At 39.6% G+C, this 18576-nt stretch overlaps 1 protein-coding gene across 3 annotated transcripts; it reads left to right on the top strand.

Moving 5' to 3' along the window:
* The first annotated feature begins 972 nt into the window (after positions 1-972).
* LOC127006970 (RNA-binding protein Pasilla-like) lies at positions 973-15954 on the top strand. 3 transcript variants are annotated; one of them, XM_050877399.1, is made up of 6 exons: positions 973-1135; positions 2997-3149; positions 3716-3870; positions 7803-7983; positions 9807-10022; positions 13565-15954. In XM_050877399.1, the coding sequence occupies exons 1-6, from the start codon at positions 1015-1017 to the stop codon at positions 14458-14460; spliced, it is 1722 nt and encodes a 573-aa protein (XP_050733356.1). In that variant the 5' UTR covers positions 973-1014; the 3' UTR covers positions 14461-15954. The 3 variants fall into 3 exon arrangements, with proteins under 3 accessions (XP_050733356.1, XP_050733357.1, XP_050733355.1); XM_050877400.1 differs by having other exon boundaries at positions 976-1135; positions 2979-3149; positions 7830-7983; XM_050877398.1 differs by having other exon boundaries at positions 977-1135; positions 2979-3149.
* Positions 15955-18576: the final 2622 nt, after the last annotated feature.

Below are 18576 nucleotides of genomic sequence, written 5' to 3'. Positions count from 1 at the left end.
TGAACATCGATTATGCGCCGCCTATATATTTCCAGACATTGCTTTCCCCTCAACACATCAAGGACCAGAAATTCTAACCACAGCCTCCCGTTAGACAAACATGGATGATAACATTTCCACTAGTAGGACAGCCAGCAGATATTAGTCATGTTCTATATAATTTTACCAGAGATAGAAAAAAAATACGGGCAATGGTTAAATGCCAAATGTAAAAGAAGTGGAGATTTATAATTGATCTGGCAGTGTTTTAAAAGATTAGGGATATAAAGTGACCCCTAATGGTTGGGTAATATGTGTGTAGATGTTGAGTTAATGATAATAGAGGAGAGAAAAGGGGGAAAACGTGTGAATTATGGAGTAGATGTGGCATATAAAGGAACCATCGATACCAGATTGTCTTACTCACATCAACGTATTTACCGGTTTCTGACCCTTAACCATTACTAAAAAACACCAATAATTAACCATTTTAACATTAATTATATATGGAGTCAGTTATTAGGGTGGAGGAGACGGTTTTTAGGTATGAAATCGGGAAACATAAGAGGCTGAGTAAAACAAGCTGGCATCGTTGCAATGAACTCGCCTGACGTATTAAAATGCCAAATGTAAAATAAGTCGAGAAATAAATGGAGATAGGCGTCATTTAACACCTTAGGGATATATACTGAGTCATAATAGTTGGTTAATGTATGTGTAGGTGGAGAGGTAATGCTAACAAAGGGGTAAAAAAGGAAGAAAAAAAAGTGAATTAAGGCGTAGATGTGGCAAGGGGTAGCAACACGCCTGCGCAGGACCATCACCAAATTGTCGTACTCGGGGTCTTACAATTCCCGATTACAGACTTAAAACCGTCGCACCCACAAAACTGACAAGACCCACGTCTAGACATCACCAAAAACGTTAATTATAGAGGGTGTTACATAATCGTTAGGCGGTAGAAATAGGAAAACCCAGTGAGGTGAGTACGATAACGTGGCACCCCCGCCTGCGCAGTGGCCCTCCCCTTACAACATGGCCACAGAGTCCATCATGGAGGAGTGTGTCCCTTCGCCCGGCACTCCCGACTCCAGGAAGCGACCCCTAGACATCGACTCCGACGATGCAATGTCTAAGCGATCACATTATATACCAGGTGAGATTTTGTCTACTGCAGGTGCGCGAAAACGTAATGGCCGAGGCTTAATATCAAGGCTTTTTAGTAACGGGAAAAATTTTCGGGTGGATTGTGGAAATGTAGGGATATTTCAAGGGATGTTTTTAGGGTGGGTGGATGTTTGGATGTGTGGATTTGGTGGTGGATGGATGCGGTGGTGGATGGTGCGTGTTGTGGAGGCGGTGGAGGTGGTGGATGGTGTGTGGAGGTGGTGGAGCGGCGGCGGTGGCCTGGTGGAGGGGCGGCGGCGGCGGTGATGGCGGTGGTCGATGGTCGGGGCGGCGGGGGGGGCGCCTGCGTCACCCGCCTCCACCACCGCCGCCTCCTCCACAGCCTACCACGCCGTTCACATTTCCGCCGTTCTCAACCACCACCGCCTCCTCCACATATTACCACGCCGCCTCCAGCACCCCTGACCATGCCCCGCCGCCAGGAGGGAGCCGCGGTGCCAGTGCGGGGTGCCGTGTGCCGGTCTGCAAGTACCAACGCCGCCGGGGTGTGTTGCTTGCACCGCCTCCTCGGCCTGCCCTGCGTCACGCCGCCCCTGATGCAGCACCTAACCTTGGGGCATGCACCGCCGGCAGGGAGGAGGCCGCTGTGAACATGAGAACATTAGGAGACTGCAAGGGGCCGAATGACATGAATTTTAACATCATCAAGTGTAGCGCACTTAATGTAGGATCACGCAGCCCATTACACGGGTATAATTTAGACTCCACAGTGACAGGCAGGGCAGAGTGTGAAAGGGATCTGGGAGTGTTAGTGAACTTTGACCTAATACTACGGAAGCAATGTATTAGTGAGTTGACATTAAATGATTAACCTGGACTTACCTGGTATTCTCACCTTGCTGACTATCAAATACTGATGGCCAAATACAGGAGAGAGATACATGATGTAGATAGGATGAATGAGGCTCCAGATCAGGTTTACTTCTTCCAGTACCAATATCATTTGGTTGGCAAATACCATATTGACCTATACCACCTGTTAGTTTTTTTATGTGTAGGTTCATAGCTGACAGTTTAGGTGTTGTGCTTTGGCACATAACATCTCTTTAGCTTCAGCTGCCATGAAGATCCTAGATGGGAATGATTTGCAAGGTCTAATACAGTAAAAAATAGCTTTTGGTATTATTAATGAATTTGTCTAAAATATAGTAAACCTAGTATCTGATTTTCATAAGTTCTGAGGCTACCTATGGAAATAAAGGTCTCCATCTCGCATGAGGTTCATTAATAGTGACATTGTGGAAGACTAGTGAAACTTCAAAATATTGATGTATCAAGTTAATGTATGCAGCCTAGCACATTATATTTTGACAGTGGGGAGGGGTAACAGGTTAAATTAGATTAGGATGTAGTTAGGTTAGATCTACTTCTGTTAGATATGTTAAGTTTGGTAGTTAATAACAGACACGTTCGTGCTGCCCCGTTTTTGTCAGTGGTGGCAGAGGAGGCTACGCTCATATCCATATTCCCCAATTCTGAAAATGTGCTACCATGATTTTTCAGTCTGATGTGTAACCATATGTATGTATCTGGTTTTATTGTGGATTTAATTTGGTTTCCTCCTGATCATGAAATGGGTTTATGAAAATGAGATATGAGAGTCCTTCAATGTTTGGCAGATCTTAATACAGTAGAATTCTAAATTTCCTCAATTCCTAGGTCAGTTTTGATTTTTAATAGATAAGCAGTCTGACCGTTACCCTGATCAGTATCCTTACATACTATATTTGTAAATGTTTGAGAGAATTGTCTTTTAGACTAAGTGCAAATGTACTATAAATTCATACTTGCAATATATCATTCAGCAATAGATTTCTCATCCTTTTCAGACATGCAGAGCGATGGGACATACCACCTCAAGATCCTGGTGCCCAGCGTGGCTGCTGGTGCCATTATTGGTAAAGGAGGAGAAACCATTGCACAGCTGCAAAAGGATACTACTGCCAGGGTGAAGATGTCCAAGGCCAATGATTTTTATCCAGGTAAATTTTTATTTATTACTGTATTCTTCCAGTGTAAGCATTATTTACATGAAAGTATGATTATTAAAGAGATAGATTTTTGTAATATGAATGTTCTTTAAGTGGGAGTTGCCTGTACTTACAACCAACTCTTCAAGCTCTCAATGCGAGCTAAAAGTCAGCATATTAGTAGTCTTTTAATATCTTTTAACATTCAGCTTATGGTTCTGGTAGTCTTTTGATGGGGCCTGCTGGTCGGCCCCAGCCCGTTATGGCACGGGCAAGTGTTTATAGTGGAGCCTTCTTACTTTGCTCATACTGTCCCCTGGAGCTCATTTTTTATTCTCTTTAGTGAATTAATCTAGTCTGGGTTGATAGACGGTCATCAGGACAGCATGTGGGCAGTCTTAGGCCACTCGGCAATGACTGAAAATTGTCAGCTTATAGCGGCAGGTGGGACTCAAACCTGAGTCCTCCAGGATGCTGCACCTTCATGCTGACCACCTCCCCCTTTAAATTAGTATGATTTGTAGTTTATAGATTGTGTTGCATAACATGCCTAATGGTTTCTTTTTTTACTTGTCCAGGCACATCTGAGCGAGTGTGTCTCATCACTGGCAATGTGGATGCCATCTGCACTGTGCTGTCATTCATCATGGAAAAAATCAAAGAAAAACCAGACCCAAATGCCAAGCCAGCCATTGATTTTGATAACAAGATGACTGCTGAGAGAGAGAAGCAGGTAATTTTTTTATTTTGGTTGAAATCTTGCAGTTATATTTCAATTTGATGATCATTTACAGTCTTTTGGTCAGAAGCCGGAAGAGCATCCACAATTCTGTTAAATTTCTCAGTTTTCGACATGAGCCATTAGGATAATAAGGTCTGGTTTAGACTGCTCTTTATTTGTCAAGTTTGCTGATACCAAGGAAGTATCATGAACTTCTTGGTAATAGTTACCTGATTGTAGTGAAACCAAATTGTCGAGTCCGTTTGGGCGTTGGGTCCCGTGGGTCCGTTTCTCCCCTCTGCTCCGCCACACAGTCCCAACACCAATTTTTTCCTCTCATATGTTACCTTGAGCTTACATATGAGAGGAAGAGATAGGTGTTGGGACTGTGTGGCAGAGCAGAGGGGAGGAAAGGACTCGTGGGAGCCTACGCCAGATCGGCCTCGACATATTTGGAAGACTTTGGTAAGATGAAAAAGTCAAGTATATGAAACTTTTTGTAGTGAGCTGCCCATGGGATATATAAAACAGATGAATTGAATGGGTATCCAAGTATCTAGTGTTGCTTTGTCTATGTTAGGGACTCAGCCCAGTTACAGTCTTCAGCCCTTGTTATCTCCCCGCCAGCCATATCTCCCTGTCCACTTAGTCAATTTCTCTTCCTCTTTCTGAGTTGCCTTCTCTGCATTTTCTTTGCTATTAGTTATTCAAAATGTTTTTGATTTATGCATAAACTTGCATTTCACTTCCACACATTTCCACTTGTGGTTTACTGCCTCTAAAACACTTCCTGTATGGATTTTACTTCAGTTTTCTAATTAACAGAAAAATAAATAAATAAAATCTTCAGGTGCTCAGGGCAGGACTGTTCTTGTTTGTTCCTCTGGCTGAAGCAGAGGGATGGATGTAGTGCCTCTCCTTTGCTTCTCTTAAAAAAAGCTGTGAGGCAGACACATAGAATGTTTTAATAAATTGATAAAAATGCTTTATGAAACTATAGCAGAGGAGAAAGCATCACTTGTTTTAATTCTTGCAAAATGCAAAACAAGGTCAGTCAGTGTAGGGAAATCTTGACAACTCCAGTTTCTTCTTGTAGTCTTTTTATCAAGCTGATGCAGAGGGGAATAAAGTCAGGCTTCTTGTGATATGTCAACCAAGCTAAGGTGTGTTTTGACAATGTCAGTTTTGTTTTTGTCAAAAAATCAATTTTGAATAAATGTTATCATGTAATATCCCATACACTGTAACATCATAAAGTAAACAACATCAATACTTTCTTGTTTGAGTGTTTTGGGGACATCACATGCTGACATTTATACATTTATTTACACCAAAAAGAAGCCAACACTTGAAACACATACATAGTTATATTGGAAGTCTAATTTTACTAATTTTTACATCAGCTTGATAAGAATAAGCTTGCCAAAACACGATTTGTTAGGTTTTCCCTGCAGTGACTTAGCTTTAGAAGAACTAAACAAGGTTGCCAAGTACAGGTGCCCTCAGCAGTGCCACTGAGTCATGGTATCTGTCCAACCTGATGAGTCAGGCAGTGGACTCAGCCAGAGTGGCTCACCCCAATAGTAGACATAAGACTGACGACCTGGAGGGAGGGCAAAAATGTTTTACCTAAGGTTATTGAGACCCTTTTTTAGAAAAATATTATTATATGTTATAGGAAGTCTTACCCTGAGAACCAAGTTTCAGTGGCAGTAAAGTTTCATAAATTTGGTAGTATAATTTTTCAACCGAGTGAGCATTGGTGATAAAGAGAACAGATAGAGAATCGTGGATGCTTGTTTAGGGATCATTCTTTTTTTCATATGCTTAGAGCCTGTTTTGACAGTAAATTTATAAAAAAAGGCAAAAAAATAATCATTAGTCCAGCAAGGGAGTTTATATTTATTTACTTTGCTGTGGATGTTTTGTACTTGTCACAACTGTCTTGTTTGTTGTTGCTTTTATCATAATTTTTTTACAGAAAGACTAGCACTTCTGCTTTATAGTTTGATTTACTTTTTTACTGAAAAAGTAACTAAGATTTCTCAGAATTACTGGGTTTCCCGTGTTAGATGATGATATTGGGATTTTAAGAAGTTGTTGTGACGTTTGAGAGCTGCTGACATTTTAGTATTAGTTACTGTTTAAATTATTAATAATAGAATTTTCTTTAATAAAAATTTAATGATTTTTTTATGTAGTACAGTGTAAATGCATGCACTGTCCTTTTTGAGGCACTTGTTTAAGGATGAAAGGTGATGCATCTTTGTGAAAATTGTCTGAAAAGTGTTTGTGAAAATTTATTTTAGTGTTCAACCTTTTCTTCATGACCAAACTCTCACTCTCTATTCCATGGATTTACTTATATATTTTCTTTGGCTGAAGACTCATTTTAAGCTGCATTCATTATTATGGTTATTATAATTTTATTATTATTATTTTTTTATTATTAAGATTTTCATTCTTTTTACATAGTTATTATCTTATGTTTGAAATGATTTTTTTCCCACGGCAAAGTAACATTTGTCTCGCTAATTTTAATTGTGGCATATCTAAACCAGACCCGTCAGTAGAGTACAGTGTTTGCAGTAGAAGCTAGGTCAGGGGGTCTCAATCTTCAAGAAACACCAATGATTTATGACACGAGGCATTGGCTCTCATCCTTTCCACTTTTGCAGCCCCCTGTTGTGTTCCACTTAACCTGGTACAAGCGACAGGCCAAATTTGTGGCCTTACCGTGTACCAGCGATAGGCCAAATTTTTGCCATGATATAAACCCCCCCAAAATAGATGATGCATAAACTAATCACAAATTCGTTGATATATATTATGAAACGGTTTGCGTGAGCGATGATTTTTTCTCATTATTCTCGCTTAGAGGGGCCTTTAAGAAACATGATTCGCACAGCTACCGGGTTAATTGCCACTTATGTCTTAAAACTTTTCATGCTTCTGGAGGCTTACATGACCCCTTGGTCCTTCTATGCAACTCTTGGGAAGTGCTAAGCAAGTCATTTGCCACACTATAACATTTTATTTATATTTTTTGGAGAGGAGGAGGATAGTGTGCTGTGAAATGGTTAAGATTAAGTTTTGGTTGCTGATAATGTAATACATACACATACTGTGGTACCTTGAGATGTAGAGTGAAAATCATTTTAGTTGTTTTACAGTGAGGTTCATTTAAAAAGTTAATGAAGTTCAATTATTTTGCATTAGAGAGAAGATGGCATTTAACTTTAACATAAATATTCAAATATTAAGTTTAAAAACATGTGTAGAGTTAATTGGGAATAATGGATGAGGCGGTCATTTAGGAAGTGTATAAAGTTAGGCAGAGTTGGGGGCTTATGCTATAGTTGTGCTTGGTCGCAGTACTCATTTCCAACCCATTGGCCATTGACTCTGGTGGGTGAGAACACATTACCTTGGAACAGAGGCTAGTGCAACATCCGGATTTCCAGTTTGCCTTCCCCAAGTTTCCCCAAGTACCTATTTATTGACCAGTGAAAAGGAGGCTGAGTAGCTGGGCGTATTGTGCACCTCTGGCCCAGGCTGGGATTCAAACCCAGGCCTGTGGATTTGTAGCTAGCTGTGTGAACCACTATACCATGGAGATGTATATGTTCCCACGAAATGCTTGTAACCATGCGAAAAAAAATAAAACTAGTATCGATATAAAGTTTGAATATGCTGTCTGTAAATCAAGGTACAACTTATGTGCTGTGTTTTGAAGAGAGCTCTTTGTGTATGTTATCTTTTAAGTTGTGATTTAGTCATAATTTGTGTTTACGTGCATAAATTGGAATTTAATACTATTTGTATGTGCTTTATTTGAAGCTTTTCATTATGTTGAATTACTGTATTTATGTGTATTATTCGTTTTAGAATTTATGATAAAAGCAAAATGTTTCCATTAAGTACAATTCATCTACCTTCATCAGATTTCAAGAAGTGCTCATTCCCTGCAGGTGAAGATTTTGGTCCCCAATAGCACTGCAGGCATGATCATTGGTAAGGGTGGCACTTACATCAAGCAGATCAAAGAAGAAAGTGGAGCCTATGTTCAAATCTCTCAAAAGGCCAAAGATCAATCATTGGCGGAACGTTGTATTACTGTCATCTGTAAGTCATGTGGTGTTTTATGAAGTATTATGTATAAGGTGTGCACTCATCAAACATTAAGATTACTTTTTCCAAAATACAGACATAGATATTTATGTATGCAGTGAAACCCTTTGGCATCTTTGGGGAACTGCATCTCTTGGTAAGTTTGATTTTGCAGTTGTATACAAGCTTTACAGTCTACTTAGTAATAACCAACCCTATATGCATATTGTTATTACATGCGTAAACAGAGTGGAAACAAGTCTTAAAGTCGATGTAAGTAAATCAAGGTTGGGAGCAGGTAGAGGGGCCACAAGACAGGAGGAAGACCATCCTCATGCTACTGTACAAGAGAAAAGGAAGTAGGAATTATTGTAACAGATATAAGGGAATAAGCTTACTTAAATTAGAAAGGATTTGTTGAAGGGAAGTAAATGAATGATGCAAATCACCAAATGTAGGTGTGATGACTTATGAAAGTGTGGTGTGCTTGGAAATTTCTTGGCTCTGAAAATGATGGCAGAAGAGTACACAAGATAAGAAGCTGATCGCTGCTTGCATAGACCTTAAATAGGCTTAGGAATGAAGGATTGTCAGGAAGAATTAGTGGAATGTCCTTAGGATGTATGGTAAGGGAGGGCTTTTATTTGAAAGAATCAGATTTTTTAATAAGGATTCTTGTGTCAGTGCCTAAACAGGAATTTTGGGGTTGGTGTGGGTGCAAAATTTCTGCATAGGGATGCTGATGAAACCATTGAATGAGAGCTTCAATTTGTTTATTACATTTTCTGGAAATTCTCGTATGCAGAAGAGCAAATAAATGAGAAGGTTACAAAAGAAAGGTGCCAATTCCATTTTGCTCTAAATTAAATTGTTATTTCTATGCAATTATTTTGTTTGGTGCCTGCAAGAAACACACTATACCAGATATATTCAATTACATGGCCGTGTTGAAAGGACTGAGCAAGGGCCCTCCAAGGATGAGCAACAAATGTGAACATTGAATCAGGAATTCTCTGCACAAGTTGTAACTGCTGCACCCTGTTTGGTGGGCAGGGTTTCCAAGTCATTGTTGGGGTATTTTGCAGAGTTCTACAACCAAAATAACCCACAATATCCCAACATTTAGAATTTAAGAATATTTTACATGTATTATTAATTGTGCAAACTCATGACTCCAATATTTTTCACAAAAAAATTATCAGAAATAATCCATTTAAGTGATAAATCTGTGACCTGTGACATAGATAAAATTATGCAACAAAATAATGGTATGCTCACATTGTCAGCTGATGAACACTTGGTCCTGCAGATCAAATCAGACTTCATACACCTCACTTTCTGCCAAATTTTAACTATGCCTAATAGTGTGTATTCATATAAAATTGGTAATAAGGTCTTCAGTATCTCATGTTAATTTAAGTAAAATTATTTGTTGAATTGATTTCCTAGAAATTTAGAGTATTTAGGTATGTGTTATAATAACCAGTTTTATTGGTTTATTTTATGAATTTATCTATTTTTCAGTTTGTAGATAGATCAGTGATTTTGAGCCATATGATGGAGGAATACATTTAATTATGTTTAATTTGTAGGGTTGGTTGTTTTCAAAATACAAATCATGTAATGCCATGTAAGGACTGGCTCCTGTTGGTGAGCTGAACTTTTTCCGGTATCACTTTCCCTTGTGTGACATTTAGTGAAACTTGTTTGATGAGAGTTCACAGTAACATTGTTGTATGAAGTATATGAATAATATAATATTGATGCATTTTGAAGATTTGAGAAAAGGCATCGACTAGAATAGTAAGTAATATAAAAACCTTTCTTATTTTCTTTAGCAAATGATGTAGAAAATAGCAAGAGTGCCTGCTTGATGATCCTGGCCAAGATAGTTGAGGACCCTCAAAGCGGCACCTGCCTCAACGTGAGCTATGCTGACATTACTGGTCCCGTGGCCAACCCCAACCCCACCGGCTCTCCCTTTGCCAACTCTCCAGGCGGCCAGAACATGCAGAACGGAAGCTTGGGGTCAATGAATAATCCACTCTCAGCAGGTATGTGGCGACTACTTACACTGTCTACAGGTTTCATTTACTTACTCTAACATCCTCCAAGGGGATAAATTCAGGATTTGAAAAGTCTCCAGTTTTGTCTTGCTATTTTTATTAACTGCTGGAGTAGGTTGAGCCAAAAGTGTACAGATACTACAAGTTACAAATCTGTAACTGTGGCACACCTAAGACATAGAAGAATTAAGGAGATAAAGTAAAGAATAGGTAACAAAAATAAATGGTCTAACTTACTGGTAGGGTCAAGGAATAAAATAATGTAAGAAGAAAGTTTTGTATCTACCGTATTTTGTGGCGTATAATGCGCACCTTTTTCACTTTAAAATGCCTGAAAGTTTACCCCTGCACGTTATATGCCGAAGGTACAAATTTTTATTGAATTTATTCTTCTTTGGGCCGTTTTAAGGGTCTTTTTTTTTTGTCTTGTCCAATAACAATTGTAAACTTACCTTTATTATTGTTTATGATCCTTTGTAGTCCATAGCTGTCTTATAATATGTTACCATAGAATACAGGGCGATAAAATAACCAGTAAAAATAAATAAAGAAATGTGGAGGATTGCCAACCCGACCTGGCTGCCATTTGCATCATTTTGTTTGACAAAGGTGCACTGTTGCCAATTTGAGCAGTATAAGCTACATAAAAAAAAAATTATATTGGAAAAAAAATATCCATGTGTTCATTATTTATTATTAATATTACTATATTAAGTGCAAATAATAATCCTTTGATTGATGTATTCATGTATTTCTCGCAACACCAGCCTGACCGCCATTTTCATTGCTTTGCTCAAGGACACGTCAATTCGAGCAGTACAGGCTACACCAAAAATATAGAAATTTCGGGAAACTTTACATCATCAATGTTCTTTATTATTATTGTATATTATGAGCATTTTAAGAATTTTTTTCTCCAAAATTATTGTCTTAAAGTTTGGGGTGCGTGTTATATGCCGGAGCGCGTTGTACGTCGCAAAATACGGTAGTTAAATTATTATTATTGATCAGTACTGACTGAGGGTTGATTATACATACACAAGGCCATAAGGAGACTACAAAAGGCCAGATGGTGTACACAAGGTAGCTTCTGAAGACGGTTTGCTCACCAGATTCCCTCCCCATCCGTAAATGCGTCTAATCTCCATTTAAAGGATTCAGTTGTGTTTGCCGCAATCAATTACATACCAATTCAGTTTGTTCTGTTTGTCCACTACTCTACTTATGAACCAGTTTTTGCATATTTCTTTTCTAAACTTGAATTTATCCAACATATACCCATTACTGCATGCTCTGACACCAGTTTTTAACCCTTCTACCCTGTGATAATATGAGTGGGTGGTGTTAAGTTACGTACATAAAAAACGGGTAACAAATGTTAACAGGTGTTCCCTTGCTTACTTTAGTGTTCAGTCAAATTATTTTAACAAACACTGGGACAATTATATATAATTTGAAAGCTTAGAAGTTGCTCTTTGCTATGGGATAATCATAAATGAACAAATGGAACTTATATATACATGAAAAAAATAACCTCCAGTATCACCTCACACTCGTCATCTGACATCATCCTTGTACCACGTTCCACTCTTATCTAGGTCAATAAGAAGACTAAAAAACAATTCTCACGTATTGTCTTGTATCATATGTGCCTGAAATACTTATTTACTGATGAAAATACATTTATGTCTGCTATCTTGCCTAGAAATTGGTAAAAAATTGATAAAACACGGCATACATCGCGACCGTGTACTCACCGTGGGAAAATTTGGGGCCTGACTACAACATAAACAAATCCTTGTAAAAGCTGGGATGTGACTGGCCAAGCATCCTGCATGTTGAAAACAAAGGGCCAATGACAGTGCTTGATGTACGATGCATAGCCTCAAGTATAAACAAACTGTGTGTCATAAAATGAGCTCGATAGTTGAAGAACGCCACAATTGTGGCATGACGGAGACTAACATAAAAGCCACGATCGTGCCTAATGGAGTATAAGGGTTAATGAAGAAAATCTGCAGTAGGGATAACTATAAGGATATAGTTTTTAATTGAATATGTAAATATTCTCTGGATTACAAATTTCAAGCAAGAACCTTGGAAAAAGTACCCCTGGAACTGGGATACACTCTCTCCTCAGCCACAAAAATCACAACTATGTTTATCAAGGAATACCTAATCGTTTTAGATGATAGAAATGATTTGGAATGCTGCTGTGCAAAAGGCAAGATGAATGAGACAATATTATATAACATGAAAAAGGGAAAAAGAAAACGGTGGTGTTCATTATGTGATAAAAGAGAGTATTGATATCACAGTAATGTTCAAGATCACATATTACCTTTCCATGGCACAGAAAATTGTTATGAAAACCCTTATCAATTTTTGCCAAGTTATATGCGGCAGCAGAAGACCACAGAGTAGAGCATAGAATCGGAGGTGTTGTTTTTTAATATTAGTGTGGAGCTGCAGTCATGATCTATGGGTTGCATGCTGTCTTGACTGCTGTATTGGTGTTTAGTACCATTCCTTCTGACTGATACTAAATTGCCATTATGTGCCTCTGTGTTCTAGTGGTCAAGTACCATTCCTCCTGACTGATACTAAATTGCCATACATGTACTGCTGTGGCCTAGTGGTCAGTGTGCCTGGCAAACACTCCATGGGGCTGCCTTCAGATCCTGGCCTGGGTAGTCGGCGTGCAGTTCACTCAGCTGTTCGTCCTCCCTTCCAGGCTGGTCGATTAATGAGTACCTGGGGAGGAGGAGGACAAAGAAAAACCTCAGAGTGAGAGAAAAGCAGGGGCCAAAGCTCAAATATCACGTGGAAGAAATTTGGTAAACTTTTGGCATGGGCCGTCCTGTGATTCAGAATGTCACCCTTTCTCTCCTTTTTTGCCTCCTCGGGTTAGCGTCCCTAGCTACGAATCTAAGGGCTTGGGCAGTCGGCAAGCAGCCCACCCAGTTGTTCAGCCTTTCTTTCGGGATGGTCAACAAATGGGTGCAAGGGGAAACCTGGGGAAGATGAACTGTGGCAAACTGAATGTTACACTGGCCGTGTGTCAGGTTAATGGATTCTCTCCCACCACAGGCTCAATGGGCCAGTGGGGCAGATGACCACTGCTGCCATGTGCAGCTTTTTTTTTTACTTCTCACTGTAATTACTGCAAAAAGTTTACTCAGGTTAAGAAAATCATGTTATAGTTGTACATTGTGTTAGGTGGTGGAGGCGTCAGACACCCCGTCTGCCAACAGCCAGTCCACAGCATCCTTAGTTCCTAAGCCAGGAGCCTGGGATCTAGCTCAGGTGAATGGACTATAGTCAACACCCGTGACTGTAATCGTCAACCACTCTGTTCTCTCTTGCCACAGGTGTTTGGATGTTTTGTAGAGGCCTCAAGGAAACTGGGTTATTGATGATCGGTATTAGTGTTATCATTAATAGTGGATGCCACATTATTATTATTATATGAATGATTATTATGATAGTGATTTTAATGATGATAGTGATAATGATTTTTCTTGTTTCAGTGAGTGGATTAGGAAATCTCCTAGGCGGAGGAGTAAACCTCACACTAAACTTAAGCTCTGCATACCCTAATGGTGGGGCTGGAAATCCTGTGGTCACTGCCCAGTTGCTGGAACATGTGAGGTCCATTCTTCGTAGTTCTGGATTTGCTGACCAGTCTAATGCTGAGGTGTGCCAGGCCATCAACACACTTATCAACTATGGCATTATTGGGCTGGGTCTGGGACTAGGCAACCCATCTGGACACCAGGGTGGACATGGTGGTCAGGGAGGCCAAGGCCAAGGCAGCATGGGAAATAACCCAATGCTACCCAACATGAACAATTCAAACAATCCAAATGACTCTTACCATGGCTCCTCAATGAGCAATGGCAATAATGGCCCTTTTGGGCCCATAGGCACCACAGTAGCTTCAGGCCTTAACTTGGGACAGGGTTTGGGAGGACCTACTTCCCCTCAACGCCAAGTGGATCGTTTCAGCTCTGAGCCCCCTTTTGATCCATTCCGTCGGCAGTCTACAGAAATGGGTGGGAGTCTGCCCCTGAACAGCAACTCCTTTGGACTTGGCACTCCACTGAGGAAGAGTCCTTCCCCTGGAGAACTTCCTCCAGGAGCACCAGATGGTAGCAAGAAGGTGGAGGTGGAGGTTGGGGAGCACATTGTTGGCGCCATCCTGGGTCCTGGAGGAAAGTCTCTGGTGGAGATCCAGCATATCTCCGGCACAACTATTCAGATCTCCAAGAAGGGTAACTATGCTCCTGGTACTCGTAACCGCATTGTCACCATCACAGGTCTACCTTCAGGCATCTCAACAGCGCAGTTTCTCATTGAACAACGCATCTCAGAGGAAGAGGGGAAACGTGCTCGCCAAAATGCCATCATGGGGGTCATGCCTTAAAACATCTGCTCATATCCATCTCACACATTACTGATACTACCCATTCAAGGGCTTCAAAATACTTGTGCACACCATTACATCTCTCCCCTTGAATTTCTGTGACTAATGTTGATGTTTAAGTATTTTATATAAACATAAGTCATTTCAAACTCTGTCATCTTATCATAATTCACAGGTGCTTTTCAGTGTTCAGTGTGGGGATCAACATCACACCTTACTTTCTGTGTTATTCCATCAGACATCCCTCCCCCATTCTCTCTCTCTCTCGTCCTCTCCTGCTCCTCCCTTTCTCCTTTACTGACAAGCACCTTACTTCCCAGTTTAGGTCACAGTAGCTCACTGTTCATAGCATCAAAATTTTGTGTTCAAATTTCACCTAATTCATGAAGCACATTCATTACAGACTTCATAATTGGCCAAACTCTACTCCTTAGATTTCCCCAGTCACCAACTACAGTTGTTTAGAAGACTCATATTTTGTTTAGGAGCAACTGTAAGTATTCTTCATTGTTCAGATGGTTAATTACTCATTTGTTCGACATAGCATTTTGTTTAGTTTTATTAATTTCCTTCAGTGTGTAATGGTTCCTGGTAAAGTGAACCTTAAGTGGGTGTTGTCTGGGGCTGCAGCATCCCTCACAGGTAGAGGACAGGCTTTTCTACAGCTGCCCCTCTTCTCGTGCTATTAGCCAGATTTTCATAACCAGATCTGCATCTGTGTGCTGCTCCGTTGTTTTTATGTATCAGATGTTTGATTTAAGTGAAGGGCTTACTCTACATAGGAAATATTGTTTTTTCTGTATAATTTTAAAGTAATTAAGACATTGCAAAGCTTAGTTTAATATATACATCGTATAAATATGTATATATATATAGTAAGCAGATCTGGCCATGAACATTTCATATACATCTCTCTTCTCTTCAGTCAGAGAACATCCTACATGTTTATTCATATCAGTAGATATGAATGTTTGGCATCTTTGACTCATGTTGAGTTTTTATATGCTGCTGCTGTCAGGATATCTGCTTAGACAACTTTACTGGGGAAGTCGCATTTAATAAGGAAACTGTGAGGTTCTAATTCTGAAGTAAGTAACATTTCATGTCCCTCTTGGAGAGATTACTGTAGGTGGGTGGGCAGTATCTTATATAAATAATAACAAGGGAATGGCAGTCACAGTCTTAAAGAGCTGTGCATATGATCATAGTGAAGACCCTATTTTGGGCTAGTTAACACATTTTCATTAATGAGCATATTGTATGCAGATAGTTTTCCCTTGGTACAAAACTGATAGTTATTTTAAAGAGGTAGTTTTAAACGGAGGAAATTTCAGCGATAGTTAAATTTTCATTCATAATGCCCCGAAGTTTAGAATCTAAATTTCCAAGTGTCTCAACCAGGGGATAGGCAGAAACAGTCATACATCTTTCTTCATTAAATATCATTGCTCTATAAACATGTAAAAATTGGCAATAAATGTGTATCCATCAGTGGCCATGACTTTCCATAACAGCCTATCAATCAGTTTCACCGCACCAAACTGACATCCCAGCGCCCTGAATGTATGGAAAATGTGACATTCAGGGCGCAGGCACTCAATCCTTCATCCTGCATTTCAAGTCACGCCTCACGACACAGAAAGCACCACCAGATGACCCACAAAGTCAGTTTGTTGCGGCTTGCTTGTAACATGACGACCACATTGACCTGATCTGAAATGTATTTGGAGGCGTGTCACAGTAAGTAGAGTAATCATCCCTCTTGGAATTAAGCTTGTCGACAACTGACTCAAGTCATGAGGTGCTCAACACAAGTCATGAAGGGCATGTGGGTACTGGTGATCACTCCTCACCACCATCCCAACCTCTTGGTTGGGGATTCTCACTCATTAGCTGTAGTGCTACTCATGTTTCTTCATTGACATAATGTTGACATATATGACCATAATGTCAATTGCCCAGATGTTACTAAGTAATGACATTCTTTTTTCTCCCATTTCCATAATTTAGATAATGGGTGACCACAATGTCATGAATGATGAGTAAGCTGGTGTGTATGTGTGGAGCTGACAGTGCCAGGCTGTTGTGGTGGCGACGGCAGGAGTTGAGAGAGGTCTTCCACGCAGGTTCGGCACCCCTCCACACAGGTAGTGACTTTGGCTCACACCACCCTCCACTACCCTGCTCTCACTCCACCCTTGCCTCACTCATGCCCTCCTTACCCAGCCTTACCATAATTTGTGGGGGAGAAAAGTCACATTGATGAGTACCGGTATTGAAACTGGCTGTTATCACTGTTAAATGTGACATAATAATCGAAGGCTCATCATTCATGCACTTAAAAAATACTTAATACAAGGAGACAAAGGAGTGCATTAAGTATGCTGGACTTTTGAAAAAAGTTACTCATTATTAAATTAAGTATCTGAATTTGTGGTTGGTTGATGATAACGCAGTGGATCTGAAACCCTTGATGCCAGAAGAATTCCTCATAACTTTTAAATACGTATTACTTTAAATTTAATATTTCTTTTATTTGATAATTTTTTCTCACGTGGTTTAAAATGTTAAAGTTTCCAACACTTGCCCCGTCACACCTTTGCCCTTCACCATCATCCTATTAATTGTAATTTCATAAATTTCTCAGCATCTCTAATACTAATATTTTTCATCTTGCCTTTTTTTACCAATGAATATTTGAAACAATCTGAAATTTATACCAAACATGCTCTATAAATCAAGTTATCATCTTTGTCAAATTTTTCATCAATGTTTGGGATAGCTTGAACCTGCCTAGAGGGCTACTTTATTTTCCTGATTCTGTTTTACTTATGACATATATTATTGAATTTTTATAATGCATGAAACACTCAAACTGACTGGGCTTAAATTTCTTAAAAATTATATATATATATATATATATATATATATATATATATATATATATATATATATATATATATATATATATATATATATATATATATATATATATATATATATATAGTTTTTAGCAAAAATAAGTTTTCTTGGGGTGGGAAAGGAATTCATGGCTACGTATCTTAAAATATTTTTTTGTTAAAGAAAATGACCTTTCAATATCAAAGTATTTACCTTTTTAATTCTTGAAAATTATAAAAAAAATTATGGAATGGTAATCATATTGACAGTTGGTTAGAACTTTGGAAAAAGTTATTCATTTTGGGGAAGTGGCCGTAGGGATGTCATATGCAACAATTTAAGTGATTTTTTTTGTTAAATGAATATCTAGAAATCATATTGTACGCAGGCAGCTTTCAAGTCTTCCAATAATGTGTGTATATGAGAAGACATTTGAGTTGTGGAAGTGGTGAAATGCACGGCACTCTGTGTGGTGGTGGGGATGAAGATGGGATTATATTAATGCATAGTCACCTTGCTCCTTGCCTGGAAGTTGCATTTCCTCTCTGTTATAGATTGGCTTCTCCAATATAAGTGAATGAGATGAGCCTACAGTGCCGGTAGACTTTCTTGAGGGGATTGAATGGTAGTCGGTCCCAGCCCGTCATGGCGCAGGCAAGTGTTTTATAGTGACGTAAGTGACGAGCAGAAGAGGACTGGGGGAGGGGGGGATTCAGCCATAACTCTGTCATTTTTGCTTATTTCTTCATAATATTTTGCCACAAGGTAGCCGAGGCGTGTCCAAAGACGTGTGATTTTTTTCAATTTTTCTGATTTTTTTTTTAAATATTAGCGGTGGATGCTTTCCATCCGTGACGCAGACGTCAGCGTCACAGTATTGAAAGGGTCAAGAGGAAATGGAAGAGGATTAATCCTCCTCTAAACCTCTCAATTCCTCTTCCATTTCCTCTTAAGAGGTTTAGAAGAGGACTAAAACCCTTTCCATACTGTGACGCTGTTGGACGTCGCCGAAGTGAAGGGGTTAAACCTTACAGAAAAAGCTCAATTGGCAGAACGCTGCGCTGCGAGGCTTAATGGCCTAACAGGCGGCGGTTCGAGGCCCGCTCAGGCCGGATTCTTTCAGTTGACTAGGAGTGGTTACTGTCCCCCCTTGAGCAAGGGGGATGGGGTGTGTGGTGTGTGAGGTCCTGGCAGTACCCAGAGATCGACGCGTTA

This window comes from Eriocheir sinensis, chromosome 34 (genome assembly GCF_024679095.1).
Source record: "Eriocheir sinensis breed Jianghai 21 chromosome 34, ASM2467909v1, whole genome shotgun sequence".
Taxonomy (NCBI): domain Eukaryota; kingdom Metazoa; phylum Arthropoda; class Malacostraca; order Decapoda; family Varunidae; genus Eriocheir; species Eriocheir sinensis.
Note: the sequence above shows the minus strand (reverse complement) of the source record. Positions and strands in the feature narration are given on the sequence as shown.